The sequence below is a fragment of the Argopecten irradians genome, unplaced genomic scaffold (genome assembly GCF_041381155.1).
Source record: "Argopecten irradians isolate NY unplaced genomic scaffold, Ai_NY scaffold_0017, whole genome shotgun sequence".
Lineage (NCBI taxonomy): Eukaryota > Metazoa > Mollusca > Bivalvia > Pectinida > Pectinidae > Argopecten > Argopecten irradians.
The window spans coordinates 443,645-464,134 of record NW_027187484.1 but is presented as its reverse complement, the minus strand read 5'-3'; the positions used below and the strand labels follow the sequence as shown (position 1 = coordinate 464,134).

General features: G+C 36.5%; 2 protein-coding genes across 4 annotated transcripts in view; one reads left to right on the top strand and one right to left on the bottom strand.

The window, feature by feature from the left end:
- Positions 1 to 20,490, bottom strand: part of LOC138311313 (uncharacterized) — a 195,149-nt gene that overhangs the window by 101,109 nt on the left and 73,550 nt on the right. The window lies entirely within an intron of this gene.
- LOC138311299 (uncharacterized) lies at positions 441 to 19,696 on the top strand. 3 transcript variants are annotated; one of them, XM_069252730.1, is made up of 9 exons: positions 441 to 821; positions 1,614 to 1,766; positions 3,249 to 3,939; positions 4,354 to 4,463; positions 6,370 to 6,504; positions 13,716 to 13,891; positions 14,115 to 14,138; positions 14,948 to 18,446; positions 19,053 to 19,696. In XM_069252730.1, the coding sequence occupies exons 3-6, from the start codon at positions 3,618 to 3,620 to the stop codon at positions 13,785 to 13,787; spliced, it is 639 nt and encodes a 212-aa protein (XP_069108831.1). In that variant the 5' UTR covers positions 441 to 821; positions 1,614 to 1,766; positions 3,249 to 3,617; the 3' UTR covers positions 13,788 to 13,891; positions 14,115 to 14,138; positions 14,948 to 18,446; positions 19,053 to 19,696. The 3 variants fall into 3 exon arrangements, with proteins under 3 accessions (XP_069108831.1, XP_069108832.1, XP_069108833.1); XM_069252731.1 differs by having other exon boundaries at positions 14,115 to 14,142; XM_069252732.1 differs by lacking the exon at positions 14,115 to 14,138.

Sequence of the window (20,490 nt, the reverse complement as noted above, 5' to 3'; positions counted from 1 at the left end):
TAAAGCAGGTACATTATCAATGTATGTACTTAAGCATTGAAAGTATTCAGTTGACATTCATAGCCAATATGAATGCAAACTGGACAGAAGCAAATTCCATGAAATGATTTTATGAATTGTCCTTTTAAGAAAAAAATATTGAAAGGATTTTTTAACTTACAGAACAAAGTTCTGCTGGAGAACACTCTGTCCGCTTTAAGGATGAAGGGAAGGTTGGGCATAGGTGCACCATTCCCTCAAATGGTGCACCGTTCATGATTGTTGGGCTGAAGCTCATGGAGTGTCACCAAGGACCCCAGCATAGGACCAAAGTATTAAGCCCGCTCCAAGACACTATTTATTCTGCAACTGCCATAAATTGCCTCACCATCTTGACTTTTTTTGTCTTGCACCAAAATAATCTTGTATTGTAAGATACTAACCATGTATTTTCTATATATCATAATCAACTATAAAATGTATTATCTATATAATATTTAATTTTAATATAATTTACAAGTCAGTTCATAACTTAATATATTGCGTGAATACATATATTGCAAAAAAATTCACACACAAAAAAAAAAATTGTAAAATGAATAATGTGAGTAGATTAATTTTAGTTATTTTGGATGTACATTTATTTGAAATTAAATTTTTGATAATTTATTATTGAAATACACATATATGCATTGTGTTATGTATATATATAGGATACCAGTCAATCTACAGAACACGGATATAGTCTGATGTCCAGTAGAAAGAGACTGACTGGTACGAAGAAAAAAGGTTGTCCCGCCGCAATTGTAATGAGGGAAGTCATACACTTTGATGAATACATGGTAAGGAAAAGGACATTTATGGAAATACTGTCACAATCAATTACAAGCAATTATTCTATCTCTTTAAAATTAATACCTATGAATTTTAAATATTGTAACACTCATAAAAGTAAACACTATAAAAATGCAACTATTTACCTTGTGAGTTCCACATGGATGAAGAGCACTGTGCAGGGACTTAATAATTATAGCAATACATTATTTATGTACAATTGTATATATATTATGTTATTTTTTTACCTTTTAATTTTAACACTTATCAGTCATCTTTGCTGAAATAATATTGTGCTCATTCCAACATGTTTACAAGAATACCAATGATGAATGAATGATTGATTAATCTGTGAAGAGATATGGTCCTGTAGTAAGAAATAAGGGTGGCGTGATGTGTGGGATCTTATATCCTTATATCTCACACTTAAATGCAGATTATTGAATAACTTTAATTCAGAAACTTAGAGAATAATTGTATTGTAGATATCAAAAATGATATTGGTAATTATTGATAAGCTTCCAATTTAATAGTGGTGGACCATTGATGCATAAAATACAAGATATCTAGAACCTAGGAGATACTTGTTACCATATAAGCAACCATTCCCAATTTTCAAATTGTTGGTTCATGGTACATATCTAATAAACTACACATTTTATTTTGTGTAAATATCTTGAAAGAATACCTATCCCTATTATTTCAACAGGTGATTCAAAACTCATTTATATTTGCATTTCAATCTCTGCAGATTTTTCATGTAGTTTCATGAGTTTAGTATTTGGTATTTCTATTGGTAGATTCCTTGTGACACACAATACTGGAGGGAAGTGAAATCGGCAGAGCTGAGGAACGACTTTTTTTCTCCCTGCTATGAGGAAATTCAGAAGAGAAAGATCATTTACATTGATCTGCCTCAAGAAACGGATCACCAGAACCATATATTGGGAATAGTAAGTATCACATACTAAACCACAACAGATACATTGTACAACCAGATATACACTCTACACCTCGTATTCTGGTCCTATCTGTTGTCATTTACTAAACCACAACAGATACAACCAGATATACACTCTACACCTTGTATTCTGGTCCTATCTGTTGTCATTTACTAAACCACAACAGATACAACCAGATATACACTCTACACCTTGTATTCTGGTCCTATCTGTTGTCATTTACTAAACCACAACAGATACAACCAGATATACACCCAACACCTTGTATTCTGGTCCTATCTGTTGTCATTTACTAAACCACAACAGATACAACCAGATATACACTCTACACCTTGTATTCTGGTCTTATCTGTTGTCATTTACTAAACCACAACAGATACAACTAGATATACACCCAACACCTTGTATTCTGGTCCTATCTGTTGTCATTTACTAAACCACAACAGATACAACCAGATATACACCCAACACCTTGTATTCTGGTCCTATCTGTTGTCATTTACTAAACCACAACAGATACAACCAGATATACACTCTACACCTTGTATTCTGGTCCTATCTAGATCTGTTGTCATTTACTAAACCACAACAGATACAACCAGATATACACTCTACACCTTGTATTCTGGTCCTATCTGTTGTCATTTACTAAACCACAACAGATACAACCAGATATACACTCTACACCTTGTATTCTGGTCCTATCTGTTGTCATTTACTAAACCACAACAGATACAACCAGATATACACTCTACACCTTGTATTCTGGTCCTATCTCCAGATATACACTCTACACCTGTTGTCATTTACTAAACCACAACAGATACAACCAGATATACACCCAACACCTTGTATTCTGGTCCTATCTGTTGTCATTTACTAAACCACAACAGATACAACCAGATATACACTCTACACCTTGTATTCTGGTCCTATCTGTTGTCATTTACTAAACCACAACAGATACAACCAGATATACACCCAACACCTTGTATTCTGGTCCTATCTGTTGTCATTTACTTAACCACAACAGATACAACCAGATATACACTCTACACCTTGTATTCTGGTCTTATCTGTTGTCATTTACTTAACCACAACAGATACAACCAGATATACTCTCCACACCTTGTATTCTGGTCTTATCTGTTGTCATTTACTAAACCACAACAGATACAACCAGATATACTCTCTACACCTTGTATTCTGGTCTTATCTGTTGTCATTTACTTAACCACAACAGATACAACCAGATATACTCTCTACACCTTGTATTCTGGTCTTATCTGTTGTCAATCACTAAACCACAACATATAAAACCAGATAGACACTCTACATTATGTACATGTATTCTGGTTCTGTCATTTAAAAAACTACTCTAAATGCTATAGTACAGTAAATGTAAAATCACCAAATATATTTATCTGTCCCATCATATTGCTTTTTTTATCTCTGATATACACTGTATTGCAGGCTGCCGATCTGAAGTCTCCTATTGATGAACGAGTTCTCAGGAAAATCCGGACGCTTGTCAATGAGGGTGTTTATAGCCCAAAAGAAATGCACCGACACCTGAAGATATTCGTCAAAGATCTGTTCAGGGAGCGGGAGATGCCCAGAGCCATCAACCGAAGGTTTTATCCAAGCAGGGAGGATCTGAGGAAGATAATGTACCGTCAGAGGCGTAAAACACTACACAGTCTGATAGACCAGGAGGACTTGGCCGAGAAAATACATGTCTGGCAAGAAGACCACCCTGATGACTCGTAGACTTTTCGTAAATCCTCCATTGTAAAGCGCCCTGTCATAGATGACGACTCTGAAGACGATGATGGTTGCCTTATGGTCAATGAGGAAGAGTCTCTCCTGGTTATTTACCAGTCTAAATGGCAGAGAAATTTACTTGCTAGATATGGAAATGAGCTGGTGTATCTGGATGCCACATACAGAACAACTAAGTATGCTTTGCCATTGTTTTTCCTTTGTGTGCAGACCAATGGTGGGTTTTGTGTTGTGGGAGCTTTTATCACCGAGAGGGAGGACTCCAGCTCTGTTGCTGAAGCTTTGCAAGTCATCAAAGATAACAACTCAGCATGGACCTGTAAAGGATTTATGATAGACTCCTCAGAGGTAGAAGCCAATGCTATTCACAGTGTGTTCCCTGGTAAGTGATATCTTATTTAAGCATTAAACTATCTTCCTATGGCATCTAGGGTCTATAGAGATGCCAGAGCTTTGCAGACAATCTTCATAATGCGCTAGTATTGAATTGAAATATAGGAATTGAATCTTGCTTTGGTCCATTTCATGGGGTGATGAATTGAGTTGCTCTTGAAACAAATTGAATTATCTGCAAAGCAGTTGATGTTGAATTTGTTTTTATTCCAAATGTGTGTTTTAATAAAGGCTATGTACATTGACCATACAAATATATATATACTTGCTATATCCCTCACACCCATTCTTTAACTGTACAATATAGCTGAATTAGTGAATTGCTGAAATCATACATGTACCTGATACGTGTACACCTGAAATGTATCTGATATTTCCCATTCATTGTACTATAAATTTGCAGAGTCAAAAATCTACATATGTGACTTCCATCGGAAACAAGCTTGGCACAGGTGGTTGATTGCATCAAAGCATGGTGTTACTAGCCAGGAGCAGACATCCAATCTTCTAAACGTAAGTTTTTAGGTCATCAGGCTCCAAGATCATGAAACAATCTTAAGCACAGGGACCTGGCACGAAAATTTTTAACCAAGAGTATACATATATATATTATAGTATCAAGGGTATGAACTCGGCGGTCGAGAAAAACAGACCTATTTTTTTAAAACCGTGATTATTTTAATAAATGGGTTCTATACAACATTGACGGATATCTTACCTTAAAGGGAAATAATTTATCTTTCCATTGAGTGCTTGATGAACAAAATTGGCCAAGTATTGACGAAGTTATGGCTTGATGAATTGGGAAATTTACGAAAAATATGCTAGGTAGACAATTCCCTGTCCGGTCGAAATGTCGTCTCGGCTCTAATGGATATACCTCAAAAACCAAGCCAAAATCACAAAATCTACGCCTGTGGTGGTAAACAGTACCCATAACTGTGTTCATCCACAATCTCCTTTGGAGGTGGCATGACCCGTACTTTGTAGAAACTGCATTTAAACATCGTGTAGCTCACTTACTTTAACCGTCACCGCCATGTTCATTTTTCTCTCGGAACGTTTCTCGACTTTACATATCGTGACTACATTATGCAAATTATGTAATGTTGTGCTTGTGGGTAAACTCGAGAAGTGTTCCGAAGAACAGTTACCAAATGGTAGTATATAGTCAATATGAATACAATTTGGGTGACAGATAAATTGAATGTCGCCCGTTAGCAACTGTTTATTGCTTATATTTACATTCAACTATTTTTTGAAGAAACGTCGCTAATAATGCGTTTAAATTTGCCACTAGTCACATCGCTGACGTCAGCAGGTACAATTACCGGAACAGCAGATATTTTCCAAATGTAATATAGTTCCTCATGTTATCATAAATAAAATAATCAAAAGTACATTTTATACCACATCAAACTTTATTTTAGCAATGATACGTAAAAATATATGAAAGGTTACATCATTCTTGATTGGCTAAGCAAAATCTTAAGTCTAAGACTGTTTCATGATCCTGGGGCCTGGTCATGATGATATTTCCCCCTCATTGTACTCATACTATAATTTTGCAGAGACAAAAATCTACATATGTGACTTCAGAATGACCTATCTTCATCATACATCGTCAGTCGTCATGCACCGTACACCTTGCATAAGAGACTTCTTCAACAGAAAGGTCTAGGGTACTGATATTTGACCTGTAGCATGCTGGGATGAAGGGCTACCAAAATTGTTGAACGGAATGACCTTGACCCCCATTCAAGTTCACATGGTTTAATATAGAACGAATATACGTACCCGGCCTACTATACCTTTCGGCCGGGTACGAATTGGTCCCTATGTGTCGTAGTGGAGCACTGCCTTCGAAAATCACTCAGGCACAATTTTCTATACTTTTTTGTAGGTTTCCAATTATTTTAAGCGTATACATGCATTTACATATTATTTTTGTCTAAAACAAACATAACTACCATTCTTAATATATACAGTACCGCTCGCAAGACATAAAATTGACAGCTTGTGGACTTGCCGTATAAATTCCCTTCAGAAAGACCTTCACATGTATTATATAAAAAAAAATAATGATCGATGAGAATTTGATATTTATATAGTTCAGTTTTATTCCCTAGTAGGTAAGCGATATCCAAAAAAGTATGATAAAATGAAAGTTTTATAATGGTTTGTATAATCATTACTTTGCTCCATTAGCAGTAATAGGCACCAATTGTAGCTCTAAAGACGACACCATTTTCTGTCTAAAAGTCTTTTGAGCTACAATATTGCAGCTATGTTTAATATGGCTAAAATCTTTTGAGCTTGTGAATAACTACGAGGTTCAGAGTCCTGATATTGGGCCAGTCATGTGTCGGCATGAAGGACTACAAAGTTTGTTTAAACGAATGACCTTGCTATTTTGCAGGCTGTTGCAGAGTCTTTCACTGAAGATGAATTTCAACAAAATTTGACACGTCTTCATGAAAGCCAGGTTTGGAAAACCCAACCAAAGCTACAAAATTACATCAATGGACAGTGGCTTGCAAATGACAAACACAAGGTAAAGTAAAAATCTACAAATCATATTACATTTAATTTGCTATTTATCGTATAACTGGCCCTTCTATAGCCATGTTATACGACCATGTCATAAGTATCGAGGTAGGTGATGTCACTGCGTGCATGAACACGCGCTCATTAGCGGTCATGTAAAGTAGTGATTTGTGACAGTCATACGGATCATGTGACCACAAAATTTGCATCTGTAACTGATAACATCCCAGTCATCGTCTACACGAAGCAGTAAGTGCCAACTTCAGATGAAATTGATGTATATTCGAAAATATTTATAATCAATGTACTGTTCACTCGTGTGTCTATAAATAGAATCTCCATTGACAAGCTCGGCTACCTGTCCTTTGTCCACATACACTGCGCGTGTGTAACACCTGTATTCGCGTGCCTAGTCGCGCGATCGGTAACTGTGTTTACGTGTCACACTGCTCGACTTTGTTTACCCTCGTACCTCTTACCGGTGTGCACATCTTTTTAAACAGCTTATATACCTTGCTGTCTAAGATGATGGATGAGTCGAATGTAACATCTCCAAGTAAAGAACAATTTACATCCACCCCGTTAGGTACAGGTGGTATAAAACCAGCCATTTGTGATCTTAGTGGATCGTTTACATTGGAAGGCCCTGAAGGTAAAAAATCAAAGATATTGTCTACGGATCTCAAAGTCATCATTGAGAAAGCTGTATCTGTGGCAGTAGAGACTGCAATGGATGGTATTAAGACAGCATTACTTGAATCTTTTCATTCAAAGTTTGACAATCTTGAGGCCCGGATGGTTATCCTTGAAAATGAAAACAGAGATAAAACGAAACGGTTGAGCAGTTTGGAACTTGAAAACAAAGAAAAAGAAACCCTGATCGCCGAGCTGCAAAATCATATTCATTCCTCCAGCAATGTCAACTCTAACTTTATACACGAGGAATTTGAAAACATTTACCATTACGCACATCTTTTGGAGTCTGAAATAAACGACGTCGCGCAATACACCAGGAAAAACAATGTTAAAATTTTTGGCATTCCTGAAAAGGAAGGTGAAAACTGTGTATCCGAAGTATCCAAAATCCTCGAAACCTCTCTGGATCTACGCGGTATCGATATCGAGGTTGCTCACAGACTTGGAAAGAAGCGTACTATGGCACAGGCTGTAAAATCCCCTAATCCACGACCAATGATAGTGAGACTCTTGAAAAGAAATGACAAAATGGCTATTATGAAAGCCAGGTCAAAACTAAAGTCGACCCGAATCTCGATTCAAGAAGACCTCACCATCAGGAATCAAGATCTCTTGCGCTAAGCCCAATCTCATGAGGACTTATCTGACGCCTGGGCATGGAACGCTAAAGTTTTCGCGCGCGATATTCGTGGCAACATTCATGTCATTCGCCTTGATACCGACATTGATACCCTCCTATAGGGTAGATAATCATCACGATGACTTTATTTATAATGGTTTACTGACATCAAATTAAAAACTGTAGTTCATCTTATTTTTAGACTATCAACAACATGTTTATACTTATATGGCAATCTGATTGGTAATTAAACTCACACAATGAGCACCCCAGCTATGAATCACTCAAGATTTTATCCCTTTATTCATAAGTTTACAAGCTCTTGAAAAAAGGCATTATTATTAGTTGTCAAATGATTATATAAGCTATTAATACCTTTGTTCCTGGATTAGTGTATAAAAGTAATTATCGAAACTTAGTTTTATGTATTCTTGAATTATGTATGAGATGTACAGTGCACATGCACATTCAAACCTATGGTACAGATCCTAGTCATTATTGTTATCTTATTCTCACTATACCACGGTATCTACTATTATGAAATGGTAATGTTCACAGAAAAGTATGGCACATTACCTATTGTTTCATATGCCGCATATAACTTATGGAGAAAAAATATAAATATACATTCGAAGGAAACTTATTATACTTGTTTGTAAATACTGTTATTTGTATCATAAATAGTTAACTACTATCAATGTACTACATATGTTTGCCAACATTTATACTAATGCTTGTTTGAAATTATAAACAACAATGTAAATATATTAATGCACTATTGTTCATGTGCCGTGTATGGATACAAGTGTTTTTATCGTCAGTGGCAAAGCTAAATGTCAATTTTAAAGTAATTCATTTTGGGGATTTAAACAATTCCCAATCTCTGTATCGCCTAAATCTATATTTTAGATTTATTGTGGTATCAAATTGTATCTCATGCTGCTTTGTTATTGGTAAGCATGTAAGCATGAATTATGTATGAAGGCGTAACTTCGCTGCCTCATTATTTTTATATTTCACAAAATAATAGAATATTTTTGACATTTTAATCGTCAATACACCACGGTGTCTACTATCTTAAACGCGTAGTGGTAAATTCAGTTTTGTATGATACCTTACATTTTTGCTTCATATCGTGCATGTATTCAAAATATCTGACCCAATATCATGTCGGATAATCTAAATCCCATCGCGCTAGCATCTTTTTGATAAATGTGAAGGTTCACTGTCTGTTAGTCTGATTTGCAAAGGTACAAGTACTAAGCAGTAACGGTAAGGTCCAGTAATGTATATTCGAAGGAAACTTAATATGCCTGTTTGTATATACTGTTATTTGTATCATAAATAGCTTACTACTATCAATGTACTGCAAATGTTTGGCAACACTTATACTAAGTCCTGTTGAAATTATTAATAGCCATGTAAATATATTGATGCACTAGTGTCCATGTACTGTACATATGGATACAAGTGTCTTATTTTGTCGTCAGTGTCATAGCTAAATGTTAATTGTAAAGTAATTTTGGGGATGTAAACAATTCCCAATCTCTGTATCTAAATCTACATTTTCCACTGTTTATTGCGGTATCAAATTATATTTCAAACTGCATTGTTAGTGGTAAGCATGTTCCTTATGTACTGTCCTACTTCATATACGCCTCCTTATCTTTTCCCTATTTCTTCCGATCTATCACTCGATCTCGAACTTTTCCCCTACTTCCTTTTTGTCCTTACTCTTTTACTCTCCTCTTTGTAATGATCTGTCTCGAGCAATACAGGTACACGATTGGCATTTGGAGCTGTTATTCTTTTATAACAAGCGCTAATGTACGGTGCAAACCATTTTTTAAATCCTCACATAGCTGTATTCACCCTGCTTCTGTTAGTGTTTTACTCTGCATATGCTACCTATTGTTTCTTCTTCTCCTCACTTGTGGGGACGTCCAGCCTAACCCCGGTCCTAATAAACTTGACTATCTATCTATCTGTCACATAAATGCACGGAGTATTTTGGCCACCACAGATGAAAGTAAGAGTCGCTTTTATAAGTTAGATGAAATTGAGAGCGTATTCTGCAATCACTTTATTTATGACATTATAGCTATATCTGAGACATGGTTATGTCCAGAAATTGAAGATTCTATTCTTCAATTAGAAAATTTTAACCTTTACAGAAACGACAGAAATAGACATGGTGGAGGTGTAGCTATATATACCCGTAATACTATTAAATGCAAACGTCGGCTAGACTTAGAATCCCCAAATATTGAAAGTCTTGTACTAGAAATAACTCATCAGGCAGGAAATATCTTATTTAGTACAATCTATCGTCCTCCTAACCAGGATGCCCGCACTAAAACCGACTTCTTATCTTATTTCTCAGACACTGTCCAAATCATGCAGTCCGAAAACCCGTTAAATATCATAGTTACTGGTGATTTTAATGATAGATGTATTTCCTGGGATGACCAGCACGTGACTAGTGAACTAGGACGTTGTCTTTTTGATATTGCGATCCAAAATAACTTGTCACAATTAATTGATAAAGCTACCCATTTTACCGCAAATTCATCACATATACTTGACCTCATTTTTGTTGATAAAGTCCACATGGTGGCAAACGTTGATATAAAATCACCACTTTGTAATCTTGATCATAGTTCTATTTCCTGTAAACTGAAATATTATGTTCCAAAGCCTCAGTCATATCAGAGAACCATATGGGACTACAAAACTGCTGATATCGATGGTTTGAACAATGCATTTAACACCGCTCATGTCGATATATTCTTTGGTGTTTTTGATCTTTTAGATGATATAATTGAAAATGTAAACAAGTTTATCTTAGATACGTGCAAAACATTTATAATAAATAAAGTAGTCAATATTCGTCCTCGCGACAAACCGTGGTTAACAAACGAAGTACGTCGAGCCTTTAGGAATAGAGATAGATTTTTCAAATTATTTCAAAAAACAAGTAAAGACTTCGACAAGTTCAGGTTCCAGGTAGCACGTAGGGAAGCAAATCGGGTAAAACGCGATGCACTTAAACGTTGGCAAGAAACCACCATTACTAAACTATCTAACAGAAATACCAATCCTAAACTTTTCTGGTCAATTACTAAATCTCTTCTAGGCAAAAATGGAGACCATACTATTCCTCCTTTAATGGAAAACAATCATTATATACACGATGATACTGAAAAGGCAGATCTTTTTAACACATACTTCTCTGATCAATGTACTATCCCGGATAATATTGAGAAACCAGTACTACCCCAAACTAATGTAAATAATAACTTACCTGTAAATTAGTACCGTACAAACCACTCCAGAAGAGGTATAATATACTTAAGTCGCTTAACCCCAAAAAGGCAACAGGGCCAGATGGCATAGGAAATTTCATTCTTAAAAATTGCTGTCAATCTTTAAGTCATATTTGGGCACATATCTTTAATATTTCTCTCAGATCAGGCATTTTTCCCACTTTGTGGAAAACAGCTCAAGTTTGTCCTATTCATAAAAAAGATAGCAAAAATAATGTTATAATGTAAATATATCTAAATGTCTTGAAAAAATAGTCTACAAACGTATTTATGAATTCTTTGTGGCAAACAACATTCTTATCAAAGAAAATTCTGGATTTAAAAGAAATGCATGATTCCACCATTAATCAATTGTTAAAAATAATCCACAACATTTACAAAAGTATTGATAATGGCGATGATGTTTGCACAGTATTTTTAGATGTCTCAAAAGCTTTTGATAAAGTTTGGCACGTTTTACAATTAACTTAGGTTTAATTCACAAATTAGAAAACATAGGTATTAGAGGAAGTTTGCTTTATTGGCTTAAAAGTTATCTTTGTAATAGAAAACAGTATGTAGTTTTAAATGGTCAATCTTCTGGTCATAAATATATTAACTCTGGTGTCCCCCAGGGCTCGATCCTTGGACCGCTTTTATTCTTAGTTTATGTAAATGATATCAATGTAGACATTTCATCTGACATTAACTTATTCGCTGACGACACATCTCTCTCATAAATAGGAACGATTCAGTAGATACACTTAACGACGATTTAACTTCTCTGTCCCAGTGGGCAAAACGATGGCTTGTCACATTCAACGCACAAAAAACTGAATTTGTTATTTTCTCTAAAAAAAGATTTGTTAATAAACCGAACCTTCTACTTAATAACATTCCGATTAAACATGTTATTAACCATAAACATCTGGGCATATTTCTTTCTGGTAATCTTAGCTGGCATTCTCACATCTCAGAAATTGTAGCCAAAGCCAACAGAATATTAAACATCTTACAAGCATTAGCTTATATTATCCCGCGTTCATGCCTAGAAACACTATATAAAACTATGGTAAGATCGGTTATGGAATATGGCAATATTTTATTTGATAATTGTAGTCAGCAAGAGTCTGACCTTATTGAAAGTGTTCAGCGTAGGGCGGCATTAATATGCACAGGTGGTTATAAGGTAACCAAATATACTAAACTGTTGGTTGAATTGGGATGGGAAAAACTAAGTGATAGACGAAAAAATTGCAGACTAAAAATGTTATTTAAAATTAAGCATGATCTGTGTCCACCATATTTGAAAACTATCTGTCCAATTCAGACTCATAGAACACAAAACTACAACTTTAGAAATTCAAATACTATTCTCCCTATCCTGTCAAGAAAATCTTTCTATCATCAATCCTTCTTTCCAAAATCAATACGTGACTGGAACAATCTACCTGACACATTAAGAAATAGCTCTTCACTAAAGTCCTTCTCTCTTGCACTGTCAAATCTATCCACTCCACAAAAAATCTATTTATATACATATGGACACGGGAAAGGCAAAATCAATCACACTAGAATAAGAATGGGTTTAAGTGCTTTAAACAAACATAGACATTCTTACAACTTAACCAATAACAAATTTTGTGACCTTTGCGTGAACTCCCCCGAAGATGAAATTCATTTCTTTTTACATTGTCCAAAATATAACAGAATCCGTTCCAATATGCTCCGCACTGTTTGTCATATATTCGCTCCAAATGTCAATTCCAACCTCATTGTAGAGCTCATGCCAAATGTTCTTGTCAAAATAATTTTATGTGGCTTAGAAACTCTAAACGAAATTGAGAACAAAGCATTATTTGACCATGTATTTGAATATATAGTAAATTCAAACAGATTTTGAACCCCCCCCCCCCCACCTTCCTCTCTCTCTCTGTCTCAGTCCCCCCCCCCCTCTCTATCTCTCTCTCTTTCTCTATCTTTCTCTCTCTCTCTCTCTCTCTAAAGTATGTATGTGTGAGTGTTAGCGTGTGCGACATTTGTATGTCTTTTGTGTAATTGTACATATTGTTTGTTTGATATATGTTGAGGAGAGCATCTAGTAGCCTTCGGGCTGTTTGTAATCCTCGTAAAATAAATAAAGAATTAAATTAAATAAGTATCGTAAGACACATCTGTAATGACACTATTATGACATCATAGGAAGTTTTAACCTTCATAATCTTTATATGACTTTGCATGATTGTCTGACAGCAAATGGAAAAGTCACATCAGATTTCTACTGTCTTTTTTAAATATAGACAAAATTTAGAAAATTCAGTTATCATTTCTATTAATAACCACTCATGTAATATCCTCTATTTGTAACACTAGACAATGACATGCAATGCCATTCCATTCTGCAAGACATTACATTAAGGAATGCAGTTGTTTGATCTATGACCAGGTTATATAAAGGCAATAGTATTCAATATAAATGAAATGAAACATATGAAATGATGTCCTGTTGCGTCTTGTAGAATTCTACTTGCATTTCATATGATGGTTTTACAAACATTTCTTGTTTAACAATTTATTCCGGTTGATATCAATTTGAAGATGTGGGTCTGGGCCTACCGAGGGGATGAACTTACTCTGGTTGTCAATAGCAACAATGGTGTGGAGGCATAGAACAAGGTTTTTAAATATGAATACCTGTCATCTCTCCCTATGAAGACTGTATCAAGCCTCATGACTCTGCTCGTGGAGGACTTCTTTGTGGATTCCTATCGCAAGTATGTTATGATATGAGTATAAAATTTCACACATTTGATTCATTAAGTAAACATAACTGAAATATGGTTTAATATTTTCCAAGATGACATGTGTAAATCAACTTTAAAACATTGCATATATTTCTAAAAAAAAATTTAATTATTTTGTTATTGATTGGTAAAATGATTTTCATCATTTTATAAGAATATGAAATAATTTCAAAACTGCTTTCTTCACATTCAGGCTCAAAAATTATTGATTTTATTGGTATGTAAGTATAAGTATTTTGTGTGGCTTGGTGTTGGTGTCAGCTTTGCTTTGATGTCTGGTACAATATTACACTAATATCCATTGCATGATTGTAAATATCATTTCTCCTCTGCATATCCCAATTCCATTATGTCAGCATAATGCATGGTAATTGACATATTGTGTATGACCTATAAAATCCAACTAATGATTTCTAATATGTTCTTCTCCAACTTGCAGCACTCTAGATCTATCCTCTGCACTGTCATAGAAACTCACTAACTATTTAGATTAGATCTATGTATTTTTCTCTAACAGGGCTGGGTTGATTTTTAGCAATTTCGTATCCTGTGTACGTAGGCATGATTGTGACAATGTCATTCGACAAGAATTGGTTAAATTTACCATAATTTTGGTAATATTTTCAGTACATTTTTCTATCATACATATAGATAAATACATACAATAATTGGCTGTTTCATCAAATTATATTTTTCACTAAACAAACGTATAACTTTTATTTTCACAATTTATTTTTCACCCTTTTTTATAGTGGGAATGAGTATTTAAATGTAAATATAAGCATTGGTTGTCATACTTTTGACATGCATTGGTGTGTAACATACCAATGTTACTAGCATTGGCTATGCTAGAACACCCAATGCATGTCGAAATATGACAACCAATACTTAAATGATTTATATATCATACTTGATGTTTACATTCTATTGTATATAAGGGAGATATTTTGATTCAATCAGTGATGCAATCCACTTTATTTTCAAATTTAACAAATTTTTACTGGTAAATAATTACATTTTCCCCAGGTACCTGGAGAGCAATGTCACAATGTCAGCTGGTTGGAGGGAACCATCGGGCTCTGTTCCAAAAGAGCTTCATAACCGGCCCAAATACCTTGTATCAACTTTTTAGAACTTAGCAATCTTATCAATAACCCTAGGGAGGGGAGGTTTACTCGGGATCTGGGATTGACGGGGGTGGGTGTTCGTCTGTATGGTAAGTCTGGGGGGAAAATTTGGGATATTGTGGACTTGGTGGATCGGATGAAGAGGGAGGGGTTTAGTCCGGGGTTAGTAATCTTGCAGGTGGGGGGGAACGACTTAGATAGCAGGGGGGATAGGTTGCAACATTTTATGGGGGTCTTGCGTATGATACTAGATACATTAGATAGCTGGGGGGTAGAGCGGGTGGCCCTCATGGCGGTGTTTCCGCGGACCCGGCATCGTGCGGTGACCGGGGCGGAGTATCCGGCTCGTCGGGCACACATGTCTCTGGCCCTCTCCCTCGAGATGAGGGACCGGGGTCAGAGCTATGTGGCTCGGCGACGCCTCATGTCCCCCCGGCTGCTGAACGATGGGGTTCATTTGAACCCCACGGGAATGCGGCAATATTTTCATGAGTTGCGCCACCTCTCTATCCGGGAATTAAAGAAAATTTAAGGGGAGGGGGAAGTTGATTCATGGTAGGTATATAGCAGGGGTTGGGGGGGGACACATATGTACAATAGGGGAGGGGAGGGGGAGGTTGTTATGTAGGTGAACTGGTGGTATGTAATGTTAAGTGTAATTGGTGGGGGCGACCAGGGGCATGTAGATAGGACTGTAGGTATAATTGTAGTTAGTTAGGGAGAGGATCCAGGTGGTTGGGGGTGTCTCTGGTGGTAAGAGTTGATATGACCAACACCTCGAGATAACCCTAACAAGGACTTCTCCTATTCAAAATTGTTGGGGTGGGTATTTTTGGCTGTTAGGTATTCTGGCCACTGTGGGGACTATGGTTCTGGTGGTTAGAGTTGATACGACCAACACTGGGGTTTTGTACTCACGTGGTCAGACTTAATTAGTTTGGGGGGTATATAAGTAACGGGGAAAGTCTCTGGTCAACCCCAAATTTTCATTCGAGCTGGGTTAAGTAAAATCATAAGAGTGGCTTCCCCAGTCTTGTAGGATCGTTTAGGGCCCGGTGGAAAACTTTGTTTTGTTAATTGTATGTTTTTGTATTTGTGAACTTTTTTTTTCCCCATAATGTCATATTTTTTCCTTTAGTTCTAAAGTCGTGTAAAAAGGAGGTGGTGTCCAAGGCAGAAAGAAAAATTATCTATGAGTACTCTTCTGATTTTGGAATTGTCTAAAAGTATAAAGGAAATTTAACTTGGTTAAAAGACTCTTGGGACATTGTTCTGGTTTTTTTCTTTATAAATGCTGGAATCTTGGGATTATTACGTTTATCTATAATCTTAAAGTTTTCGTGTACGGAGTTCCGAGACATGGAGCTTAAACTTTTTCTGCCTTGGAAAATTATTCAACTCTCTAAGTTATGTTTGGTGGTGTCTAACTTTGCACAGTGGAAAGTGTAACACGTGCAAATATATATGTTAGGGGTAAAATAAATTGCTGATTGATGTCCATTTCATAATAACAATTATTATGGTCTCACCATTGTAATACTCGACAACATCTTCTAATATACATTTATTGCAAAAGTAAGCAAGGGGGCCTGTTACAATTCTTTTAGCACCCATTTCTGCGCTGAAATTCTCCAGTCTGCTCCGAGGTCACTTGGCATTGTACATACGTCAGGTGGTAGTACAATATATATATATACGAGGCATCTGCAGTTGATTGCTAGGGCTGTAAAACAATTATACAAAGAGAAAGAGATACAAAAGAAAAGGAATGAAAAACAACCATGCCCTAAGTTATATATATATAATCACTACTAAACAGATGTGATTGATGTACTCGTAGAGAAAATAAGTGATATTACAGGTGAGCTGAGTATTGAATTTTGCTAGCCACCAGCTACTACCTATACCAAGGGCACGTAACTCATGTGACTCTCTGAGCTGTCTGGGGGTTTCATAGCTTGTCTCTGACAAAACTACATTTAATACAACCGGTTTGCTTATAGTGGATGTTTTCGGGTACATACCAGTGGTGTTACAGAATAAAGATGTTGTAATAATTAAATAAACAAAAGATCAGGAAATATTACTTGTGTAATTGGTTGCAAATGGAAATTTGTAGATTTGCACAGGATTCCTTGATGAAATATAATGCTTTCGTTGTTTTAACCTTTGATGCACTAGCATTGTGGTTATTTAGCAAGAATATTAATATTGAACGTCGTAGGGATAATTAATCGGTGATACTTGTACATGTTCTATACTTGTGATGTGATATAATTGTGTACTGGCATTGGGATGATTGTTATTTTTTTAATCCCAATTCCACTTCAGGATAATTGTTATATATATAGAGAGTCCACCTCCTTTGTTTTTGGTACCTTGTTGTACAATTGTTTTTTGTATGTTTTTTTGTTGTTATGATTGTGATTTTGGCCAGTGAGGGATTATTTAAAGGGACCGCAGAATCAAACCAGAAATAGAATCCTGGAAATCCCCTTTTGGGCACAAGATTTCATAGAGGGGTGAATGTTTCGGAGGCTGCTGATTGGGTATTCAGGGTGGATCAGTTTCAAATGTTTAATTTGTTGTTTGGGCAATACATGTAGATGTAAAATATGTAAAGAAATTTTAAAATTCTATCAAGTCTGTTTCTGACAGGGTGAGTTAATAAAGATTGGAATTTTATGAAAATTTTGGTCATTTTTTGGTGCGGAATTCAACATAAGATGGCACCCCCCACTTAAAAGTTTAGCAAGATGGTAGATTTGAAAAAAATTTTATTCACAGGTATGTGAGATGATCTTCTTCAAAATTAGTGATGGTTGACCAGACTTGAAAACTTCATTTAACCTGGACATTGGCAAACGTTAACATTATCGTCTATGGGAAATCATTTGGTTCTGCGGTCTCTATAGGATGACAACCGGATATGACGTTTTCATCAGTCAGCGTCCCTAGACACCAATACATTGGACCCTTATATAACTTAACTACAAGAGAAATTATCATGGAGGTGTTTTGGCAGAATTTACAGCAGAAACTAGATTCAAGAGGCCAGTTTAACGGAAACAGAAGCCCGTGTAGGGTGTGGAGAGGGGCTGTAGACCAACGTGGTTATGGGCGCATAGTGGTCAAATGGCCAAATGGACATAGTACGACCGAGCGAGTACATCGGGTGGCTCTGATGGTAAAGTACAGGTGGTTAAAGACTGATTTCCCACGAAAGGACATTGACGGCAAGACTCTAGAGGTCAGTCACCTCTGTCATAACAAGCTATGTTTTAATACTGAACATTTAGTTATTGAGACGCACGAGGCAAACCAGTCCAGGAATCATTGTAAGCTTCAGAGCCAGTGTTCGGGTGGTCATCGTCCCTCATGTCTACTGTGATCAGCAGGTAAGTGTGACAAATATTGTATTTTGATGTCAAGGTCGCCTAATATCAAGGTCAAGTGACACTTACATACATTTATATAGGTATTCATATTGACCGAGTATTAAGGCGACCCGAAATTATACCAATTGCCATTTTGAGTTCAAACTTACTCTGGGGCTCTGTTAGGCACTTTACGTAGGTTGGTAGTTTTCCTCCGGAGCCTCAGGCTTTACACAAAAACTGAAATTTCTTAAATGACCACGGCCTCTATAGCCTCATCAATCAATCTGTCTAGCTGTCTGTATGTCTTTCTCTCTATATTTCTGTATAATTCTGTCATCTATTTAAACCATCTTAATGGGTTTTTTTCTTCTGTTATATACATTTTCTCTTTTTTCTTCTAATATTTACATGAAAAAACAACTAAGATTATGTTTAAGTTTCAATACTTTAATATTTCATTTTCTTTTTTTCAATCATAACTCTGTCTTTCACATAAATTTCTTCATCAATTTTACATTCATGTAATTTGAACATTTTGTCTCTTTTAGTTCTCTTCTGAACTTTACGTTGTATTGAATTACTTCGCGATTTCTCAAATAAATGTCTATTTTGTTCTTTTTCCAGATGTTTCGTCACAGAGCTCCCCGCAGCAATAGGTGATCCAATAGCACTACACAGTTCTCTAACAGCTTTGCCGGGTCCATGGTTCACGGTATACACAGCCCTATGAGCTCTCCCAGAAAAGTTTCGAGTAAAGTTCACACTAGGGGGGAGTGACCTCTTCAGCCGCCTGTTCACAGATTCCACCTTTTGGGTCGACAGATTCCAAAGAGTCATTTCCAACACAGAATCGCCAAGACGACTGTTCACCTTTTCCATAAGTAAATCTTCTCCGCCACAGATCTTAAAATCACTTGGTAAGTATGTGCTGTTTGTAAGCCAGTTCTTTGTTTTAGTCCCAATACACACTAGAGATTTGGTTTTACACACAGAATGTTTACCTTGATAGCACTTCACGATTGCCTCCCTTACACCGCGAGCCGCACGTTGTAATGGAACTAGACTACCACAGTGTCTGTCGTAAAGGTGAGATAACTCTGCCTGGCATCGAGCAGCTAGATCACAGCTGAATTTTCTCTTGATGGTTTGTCTCTCTTTCCTTGTTGATCCTGGCATTATTTCTTCAAGTTTAACACACTTAGAGATGTTTTTTTCTAAGATTTCTTGTTATATGAATAGGGTCCAGATTGTGTGTTGGCTTTGTACTTGATTCACCGAGTTTATAAATCTTTTCAGCTGCCTTGAATGCACCAGTGTCCAAGTCCGTGACAAGCTTGTCTACCTCCAGACCATCTTCTCTGAGCTTCTGCAGACTTTCAAAACAGTATGCTTGCTCATTACCAATCGATGAGGCTACAGGTAAGTTTCCTTTACAGTCTCTGGTATGTTCACTACTACAGGGTGGCCACTTATTGCACAGTTTGTTTTTGGTGACAATGTCTAACACATACTGTTCCTTGGTATTGTGTTCTATGCTGCTGAACATTACTTGAGTTGCTGGCTGAAATGGAGTCTTTCCTCCACCTGAATATAATGGGTTGTTGTAAGTCGCGTCAACCATTAGGTTAACTTTGTTCGGCTGATTTCCTCTCAGGGTGTTGATTTTTTGTACACGCTTCCGTAGTTCACTCATGTCAGTCTTGTTAATTTCCTCAATTTTGTCACACACTTTGTTAGCACTTTTCTGCATTCCTCTCTCTGAGGGGGGAGGGATATTGGCACTCATCAGGGTAAGTCTCATTGCAGCGTTACCAATTCTACTCTGTGTAAGTCCGACTTGTACTGCAGAGTTCATTTTCACGGTGTCTCGCCCTTTCTTCCCTGGTTCCTTCATGCCTTCATATAGAGAATACACACCTGACACATATGTACACTTAGTACATCTTAGTCCTATTCTCCATCCCAAGCCCCGACACTCCTCTGTTGTATAGTTAAAATCTAAATTTCCCTTGGAAGGCTTGTGACTGTAATGTTGGTGTACGGCATCATTCCACATATCTCT